At 39.7% G+C, this 9528-nt stretch overlaps 1 protein-coding gene across 1 annotated transcript in view; it reads right to left on the bottom strand.

The window, feature by feature from the left end:
* The window catches only part of fbxl16 (F-box and leucine-rich repeat protein 16), a 65259-nt gene that overhangs the window by 24414 nt on the left and 31317 nt on the right, over window positions 1-9528 (bottom strand). The window contains exons 2-3 of the mRNA XM_008283552.1: window positions 8498-9212; window positions 1659-1901 (exon numbers count right to left, since the gene is read on the bottom strand). Coding sequence (XP_008281774.1) covers window positions 1659-1901; window positions 8498-9205 — 951 coding nt within the window. The 5' untranslated portion in view covers window positions 9206-9212. The remainder of the gene's footprint in view (window positions 1-1658; window positions 1902-8497; window positions 9213-9528) is intronic.

Genomic DNA, 9528 nt, shown 5'->3' with positions numbered 1-9528 from the left:
AATCATAATTGATCAGATTTATATAGCGCTTTTCTAGGCACTCAAAGATGCTTAACACTGTCAATTATTCATTCACACACATTAATTCCGGTGGTAGTAAGCTACGATTTAAGCCACTACTGCCCTGGGGCAGACTGAAAGAGGCTTGGCTACGCCGTGTTCTGTGCCTACGGCCCCTCCGACCACCACCTCAAATAATCTATTCATACGTATTCACACCAGGCAAGGTGGGTGAAGTGTCTTGCCCAAGGAAACAACGGCCATGACACAGGTTACAGGCCTTCCGATCATTGACCGACTTGGTCTACCACATGAGCCGCAGCCACCCCAAACACAGCACACACCTTGTCATTCTCCAAGGTACGAAAACACCACAGCCCACACAAAATTGTCCCTGGTGGCTTGCCATAGTTGAAAATTTACACTATCATACTCACACCTCTTCAGGGAGTGGAGACTGGCAACAACTATGTGGAAATTCAGTTAGCTTCATGTTACGTTAACTTTGTGGAGGAAGTTGTCTAAGCAAAGGAGATGATCTGGTACTCAGAGAACCGAGATCCTATGGAACTTTTAAAGGGACAGAAAGCAAGAGAGGAGACATCCATTGTAAGTCAATGTGAAAGTCTGTGCTAAACAAGGACTACCACTGAGTGCATTATTTGACCATCACAGCAATACACACCAGAAGCATTCAGGCGTCAGCAGAGAGAACCTAACACAGCATTTATGGAACAGAGTGAAGAGATAGTCTGGAGACGATAGAGAACTGTTTAAGTTGAATTTCATTTTTGTTGGCTCAAACCAACTGGACACCACCATTTGGTCTTCCACCGTTTATTAATATTGAAACCAGGTTCCTGAATACATTGTAAGATATTTCAAAAATTCCAGGTTGCTTCTTTAATTACCTTTACTTTAATTTCAGAAACTACTAAACCTTATCCACAGGTGATGATTTATAAGCATATCATGGCCATCTGGAACGTAAACTTTACAGCACAGATCATTTTATCTTTTTTTCAGTTACCAAAGTGAAACTGCTCACTTGTTGGTTTTCTTCAAAAAGGTTTCTCTATGTCAGCTCCCCTCCTGCTGAGTCTGAAGTAACAGTCTGACACAAAGTTTATTTTCCTGATTCATATAGTACGTATCAAATCACATGTCAGAATGTCAATTTGCAGAATTTTACATAAGGAAAAGAAATTCAAAATAGATATATTTGTTACCCAAGGCTATCTCTGTCCACACTGAATTGCTCCAGATGGTGGATTCCCTTAATTCAGAATTTAATGATATTGTACAGCAGCTTCAATTGGGAAGAAAATTGTTAGCAAGTTTGTTGTGATTCTACCCAATCAGTTGGCATTTAGTTTTTGTTTCTACATTCCTATCACTAGTATTATTTTCCATCCATCCATTATCTATGCACTGCTTAATCCTCACTCGGGTCGCAGGGGGGCTGGAGCCTATCCCAGCCGACTCAGGGCGAAGGCAGGAGAAACCCTGGACAGGCCACCAGTCTGTATTATTTTACATAAACTAAATATATTCAATGTCAAATCAAAGACAAAACATTTTAGATCCATTCAAAAACTCTTGGGCAGGAATGTGGACAGGAAAGTATCAAGTTGTTATCGCTTCTTTTAACATCCTACCTGTTTGGCTGTAAAGTAGGCCATGGCCGTATCAGTGACATGGTAGGCCTGCAGGCTCAATTCTGATAGGTTGGGTAAGAGCTGTGAGATAGCAGCAATGGCGTCATCTGCCACATTGATGCAGTCACTGACGCTGAGGGAAGTTAGACGGGCATTGAGACTGGACCATAGGCCAGCCTCTGTGAAGTCGTTGCAGCCCGACAGCTCAAGGTGCATCAGGCCTTGCATTTGCTCCAACATGACCTGCAAAATAACAGCCAGCCATTACAATCAATGATGTAACTCCTGAAATAAGGTTAAAGAGAGATAAATAGTAAGTTGATAGTACATAATTAATCAGAGAAGTACTGTTAAAGAAATGAAGAACCACAGTTTAAGATTATATGTACCATCCAAAACACATTTTTAAGTACAGTCTATTGTAATTATATTTAATCAAAAACATAAACTCGACTTAATGCTCATAGTTGTACCACTTTGTAATTAGCGTATGCAGCTGTATTTAACATCCTTTCCAACCACGATCTTAGTATTTAACAAGTGGTATATACATCGTATAACCAGTCAAAAGTTTAGTCACACCCATTAATTCAAGGCTGTTTGTAAAATTTTTTTTTTTTTTTAACTATTTCTACATCACAGAACACTACTGAAGACATCAAGTGTAAACAAGGCAAAATCTGTTTTAAGTTTTAAGAGTGCATCTACGATAGGACCAGGCAGGAGTGGCATAAGCCATCTCACCAATTTCGATGAAACTTGGCCAGTTTAAAGGGGTCCACCCAAAACTACTTCAGTCTAAATTCAAGGAAATTTGGTCAAAACCCAGGAGAGTTGATCACCTTTAATTCTTGCACCAATGATGTAAAGGCACACTTGAGAGAATTCCAAACAACACAATCATGTGTGGCCTCTGATACCCCTTTTCTACCAAGCTGGTTCCAGTGCTAGTTTTGAGCCAGAGCCTGACTTAGCACCAGTTCTTTGTCTTTCCACCACCTAAGCACCGGCTCCTGGTTCTCAAAACTGGTGCTTAGCAAACACCAACTTGTTGCTGGGCCAGAGCTGCGAACCACGTATGTCAGGGGCTTGGAGCAGTGTTATTGTGACCAACAAAACCGATGGAAACACAGAATGGGACACACAAGCAGTAATTTGTGTTGTTTTTGGCCAAGATGTCCCCGGTACAATTGCAGATGTATTGGAATGAGTTCTGGGACGCATGGAAGTTTTGCACAAACTGTTGCGCACTGAAATCCAGTACAGTTGTGTCCCACCAGTAGCACCACAGTGGTGGAAAACAGTGCTTTTATGACATAGGTGTGGAAGTGCAGTCTTTTCGTGAAAAACGGAGCACACTTACATGCGCTGTTTTCATGGAAAAGACCGCACAAGAAAAAATCCCTCAGTTTCATCTTGGACAAATTTGACATTAGAACACCCTAGCTTACTCTTTTTAAAGTCATTTTTGGTCGCACAACAGTCTGAGCACTGCAACCACCAACAGCAGCAACCACAGCCTGCTATGTGGGGCATTTGGGGAACATCGGTAAAATGTTTTGCAAGTCATATGTTTTGCCTGTGACAAGGGTGGAAAGTGCGACCAAATAAGAAAGTTGGTCGCACCAGTAGAAAAGTTCGTCTGGAGCCCTGTGTGGACCTCCGCGTGGTGTGGGTGTTGTTCGGTAAACGCTACTTATGCAGTGATGCAATGGCGTGGCTCTAACTTGGCTCCTTGCTACTCCAAAAGAAAAGCAAACAGGTTCTCAGAAGGTGTGAGATTTGAACCAACTAAGCACTGACACTAGTACCAACAACAAAGTAGCACCTGGTTCTTCTTGGTGGAAAAGCGGTATGAGATAGAGCTGATACTTGCTTGTGTCAGTTTGTTTGTCCAGGAAGGTGAGGATATGGTTATTTGCCCAAAGCATCGTGCTTTACTTGGAGTAAAATATTGTCCTTCAAGAAAGTGCCAGCTTTTGCTACATGGTTGTCGTAAAAGTATCCAGAGGGGTGAATTTGAAAATGTTGAAAGAGATAAAGAAAACATGGGATGTTTTGGTTCCCATAGGCCCAGGAAAGCGTCATCACAAAATGTAAATATGATGCTTATGCATGCTTTGGTCCTGGATGATTTCGCCCCATGTAAGGGAGTCCAAGACAGTTTTGGATTCTGGATTCTACGCAGTGAATTCCGGATCCAGGTATTATATTCCAGTCTTTGTTAGTGGAACTGGATTTAAGGATTTCAGTCACTAGTGGGATTCCGTATTCATTGAGCTTTATTCCAGATTCCAAAGACCAAGATTCCTGGATTCCACAAGCAAAATTTTTCAGATTCCAGATTCCACAAGCAAAAATTTCATGAAATCCAGAACCGGATTCCCTTACATGGGACGAATGCCTATACAAAACTGCAATACACTAGTTTAGTCAACTGTTTAATTAAAATAAAACAATTAAATTAAAGAAAACAATCTATCTTTTTTGAAGGACAATATTTTACTCCAAATAAAGCACAATGCTTTGGGCAAATAATCATATCCTCACTCTCCTCGTCAAACAAACCAACACAAGCAAGTATCAGCTCTTTCTCAGAGGGTACACATGATTGGGTTGTTTGAAATTCTCTCAAGTGTGCCTTTAAATCACTGACGTGAGAATTCAAGGAAAAACACTGCATATGATTGGGGTATCTAGTTGATACATTACACGCACTAGTACAGTACACAGCACAAGAGCACGAGAACTGCGGCATGGTATTTAACGAGAGACCTTTTCACCTCTGCATCACATGCCTCTAACTGATCGGTGCAGGTGCGGAACACTTTGAATTTTTCACGTTTGGCAATCAACAGTCTACTTATAGACAGCCTATGAATCTCAACAACCTTTTGATGTATCTGGGCTATTAGGTCTATTAAATATCTTAAGCCCCAATTCAACATTTAGTATCGCCACACCTTCATACATATTCTACGATTTTTAGAAAAAAACAGAACAAGTCAATTCGTTTGCATCAATTTGCATTCTTATTAGAGCAAAAGTTTGTTCTGTTTGTCCTGTTATTATGGAAAATCAAATCAAGCTATCAAATTACAAAGATGTATGCGTATGTGCTAGCCAGGAAGTAATTTCCAGGGATTATTTTACCGCCAAATGCATTTCTCCTTTTTAGACATATTAAGCAAACAACATTGAGTCGCAAGCATATCAATTTATTTTCAGTCGAGCGAAGTCTTTCTGATAAAGTTTTCTGTATTAAAATGCGATGTCAGGTGTGCAAGTTTTAAGCAAATGTATTATTCCTTCTTTGGACGAACAAAAGCAAATTTTATTATACAATCATTCTAACATTCAAATACAGACAATGTAAGTATTTTGATAGTGTTCTATGACCTGTGTGTTTGACTTAGCGAAGTGTAAGTCCCAATATGTAGTTCACTTATACAATAATAGAGGTCATTATTAAGCCAGCAATTCGCATTTTCATGGCTAATGACAAACAAAACCTTTCAAAATGGTTCTGTTTCATTAAAGTTTATGGTGTGCAACCATTTTGTGGCATTTCTGTCTGTTGCTGCGCCATAATTACCAAATTAGCGCCTTATGATGAAAAAAATTGCAGTAACCTGTGATGGAAGACGTGTTTGCAGTGCTCCTGCAGAATAATTCAGTGAGTGCCCAAAAATTTTTTTGCAGATAATGTTAAATTTCCTTCAACTTAGACTCAAGCAGTTTTGTGTGGACCCCTTCAAACTAGCAAGTGTCATCAAAATCAGTGAAATGGCTTTTGCCAGCCCTGCGTGGTCTTATCGTGGATGCACTCTTAAATTCTTCAAAGGACCTTCTTTTTGTTTTGATAACAGCTTTGTACTCTCTTGGCATTCTCTCAGCCAATTATATGAGGTATACACCTGGAATGCTTTTCCAACAGTCTTGAATGAGTCCCCACTATACTGAGATGACATGGCCACTCTAGGAACTTCAAGTTTTTTCCACTAATAAAAGCTTTGGTTACACAGGCAGTGTGCTTGGGGTATTTGTCTTGTTCTGGAGCAAATGAAACTTGTGAAATTGCTTTGCACATAGCCAAACAAAATTTGTCATAATGCTTCTGTCGTCATCTGTTACATCATCAGTAAAGATTAGAAGGCCAGTTACAGAAGCAGCCATACATGCTTAGGCCATGGCATTACCTCCTCCATCTTTCCCTGTTGAGGTAGACTGGTTTGGGTCTTTGGCACTTCTTGTATTTCTTGATACTTTTGGATATCCATGACCTTAGTCATCTGTCAACAAAACTGTGGATGTCTTTGTATTTTTGCCAAGTTCCAATTTAGCCTATATTTATTTTTTCGTATTTTATTTAGCAGTGACAATACACAATAAATATATTGCACCAGATAAAGCTAAAAACAACGTTTGTTCAGTAACTCCTGGGTGGAGGCCACTAGTGACACACAGGTTACAATAATAGAGCGGGTGTAGTAAATCTGAGCCTTATACTTTGAAAACCACACACACAATAAAACACCATTAAAAAAAATTACAAACAAAAGAAAAATTAACAACATTTTTAAAACAAGCAAACAGACAAACAGGACCAGATTCCACACCATCACAGCACTTCCAATACAATTATAGACAGACATTTATTTGAGTTCAAGAAATTTCCAACTAGACACTCAGAACCAGTGCTGGCCTTGTTCAGTGTCTTTAGTATCTCAGTGCCTGCAGACATGAGTATCCTTCAGCCATGTTCTAAAACTAAATGTAAAGTGTTCAAAAGGACTTCACTCTTTGGCACTCTGTAGTAAATAATTAGGCAACCTGCCTGCCTGAATATCAAGCATTTTTGTCCAAATGTTGTGAATGATCTTATACATCAAACCCAACATTAGCCATGAGTAAATATATATATATATATTTTAAATGAAGAAATAAGGAAAGCTACTTTTTACCAATAATAACAATAAAAATAAAAATTTTAATACATTATTTTCAGTGCTTGCTTATGCAAAATCTAAAATTGTTTCATTTCTTTGGATTTTGGTTAATGATAACAGGTTTGTGTTTTACTCTATAATGTGTAATTCTGCTGTCAATAAAATTTTACCACAGGCCACATTATTTGAATACACAAATTGAAATTACCACAGGTCAGTGCTTTCACTAGGGAAATGAAGAGTCAAACTACAAAAAGATGACAAGAAGAAAATAAAGAATGTATAATAATATCAACAGTGTGTTAATATAATGTCCATTGCAACATACTGCTGGAATTAAATGAAAATGAGCTTCAGTAAGCTATTGTGAAAGGATCAGGTTATAACACTGAATGTTATGGATTACTTTCCAGTTTATTTTACATACTTGGTCTCTACACTCTGAGAGAATCTAGACCAGTTCTATGTCTTTGAAGTGGTTGTTTGCTTTTTTCAAATTTACATTTCATCCTTTTGTGAAAGTAACTTCTCCTTAGTAATGCACAACAAAATGGCAATGCAAGAAGCAGCAGTTTAAAACAGGAAAGTTCATAGATCATGCAGCCAACAATTCTAGCTTTCTCCATGGTAACCATTCACTCATCCCAGAATAGCAGCCTAGCCTAGCAGGTATGACGAGCCAATTGAGAGGCACTCTCCAAGCATTATGCCTTTTTGTTCTTAGCAATAGAATATGATGGCAGAAAAGCTGGGAATACAAGAATAAATAAATGCTATATTGTAGTCTTTAAAACTGTCTCTGCTACTATCTAACAAATTTTATAAACTGGCACATAATCAAAACCAGTCAAAACATTGACTGTTTCAGCCATGTTTTCAAACAGATTTTTTTTTTCATTTTTGACTGTCTATTTTGCAGGTCCTCTAACATGTGTCTGAGGATATCAATGTTTATTCCAACAAGGCTGGCACTGACCAGAAGCACTGTCAATTCTCCTATTAAAACCAGTATTCAAATTATGACTGTCAAAAAATCACCCAGTCACAACTGATGACTCATCTACAATTACCTGTACCTTAATGGTTGTTCAGATAAATTCTGTATAACGTGCAGAGCAGTAATTCCTAACAAGCTAAACAACACTTACTGTTCTGCTGTTCCTGAGTTTTTATTCTTCTTAGGGTTTTTTACCCTTTTTATTTGCAATCCCTTCCTCTTTATATTTTTTGAAATCATGAATCAAATGAATAAAACTTACTTCCCACATACGTATGCTTCATATTAAAGGCCTACTAAGAAAGGAGGCTCTTGCAACCAGAATGCATTTTGACTGCGATATCTGGTAGGAAGTGTTGACTTTGATTGACAGCTGCTAAAACACTGAAAGCAAAACAAAAGCATACCTGAATACAAATATTAAATAATGAATGAATGAAAACAGTGTTTGTGTTTCCACAAGTGAAACTCAAAACAGCAGAGTGGTAGAATGACGTGGGACTTTGGTAAAATTCATCAAGACAACAGGTAAATATAGAGGCAGTGTTGAGTTTCCATCAACAGCAAAATGAAAACACAAGCAGTCCACAGAGCTCAAACAAAAATACAGTACACAAATAGGGAAAACAACGTCAATATTTCAGTGACTTTTTCACCAAATAACCATAACAAATTGGTGGTGGCTGATAACTGTGAATTATTGATGCAATTATTTTGTTGCCTAAATGCCTGCTGAGACAGCAAGGGAGAAAGGAGGTGGCTCCACTCTACCAGATATAGCCAGCTGATATAGCTATGAATGCTCTAATCTCTCAGGCACTTTGAATCACTTACTACATGCATCAGTGAAAAATTTCTTCCAGTAACCTCTGGCCAAACACATCCTGACTTACCTCTAAACCAGCATCTGTGATGGTGGACCTCTTGAGGCTGACTGAGCGAACACTCTTCTTGGACAGCGGGTAGTTGTCGATGAATTCACAAATGTCGAGGTCTGACACACCCACTAAGCAAAAAGACTGGAAGCCACGCAGGGCGAAGGCCTGCAGGCTGACAAACTCCTTCTCTCCATTGGGCAGCAGGGTATATAGCTCCTTAGCATGCAAGATGGGCGTCACACCCTCCCAGAACTTGGGCTGGTACAGCACCTTGCGCCACGTCTTGCATACCTGCGCCAGCACACATTTTTCAGCTGTGGTGAAGTACCAGAGCAATCGGTTGAGCAGCTTCTCATCTAGGACAAGCTGACGCTCCAGCACCATAGGTTTAGGTAGGGTGAGAGGGGGAGGCTGACGAAGAGATGGCTTCAAGCCCACCAGAGGCTTTCCAGGCTCCAGGTCAGAGGCCAAAAGAGGGGCTGCAGCATGAGGCATGCCAGAGACGTCCAAGTGGTGGTGGTGGTGGTATGAAAGGGAGGACGATGGAGGAGGCAGAATGGATGGTACAGAGGAGGACTGACACAGACGGTTCTTGGCAGCAGGGGTCCCCTTGGTGATGCTCGCACTGCCCAGACCATTCGGTTGGCTTGGGGGTAGTTTCACCATACCATTACGGGTCACACAGGGAGACTTCAGCTCACTGGGGGTGGACATGTTCAACATTGGGAACCTGGTGAAAAAGAACAGATCCAAAGTTTGTTGTTAGACACTAGATATTTGTGTGTAAGGTAATTTATCAAGTGACTCCAAATAAGTGGAGTTGTTTGGTAAAACATTTGTATGCAGGGAAAGTAGCTCTGTAATTAAAATGGATAACAGACCAAAAAAAACAAAAAACTTTCACGGCTGCTTTACGGCACTCTAACACACTGTGACTGCTAACCCACAGACAGTGGAAGAGGAGGACAAAGCCGCCTGAAATAAGCAGCCAGTTAGATAGATAGATAGATAGATAGATAGATAGATAGATAGATAGATAGATAGAT

The sequence above is a fragment of the Stegastes partitus genome, unplaced genomic scaffold, assembly GCF_000690725.1.
Source record: "Stegastes partitus isolate 25-593 unplaced genomic scaffold, Stegastes_partitus-1.0.2 Scaffold319, whole genome shotgun sequence".
In the NCBI taxonomy this organism is placed as follows: domain Eukaryota; kingdom Metazoa; phylum Chordata; class Actinopteri; family Pomacentridae; genus Stegastes; species Stegastes partitus.
The sequence above is the reverse complement of the archived record's forward strand: the minus strand, read 5'-3'. Positions and strand labels throughout refer to the sequence as shown.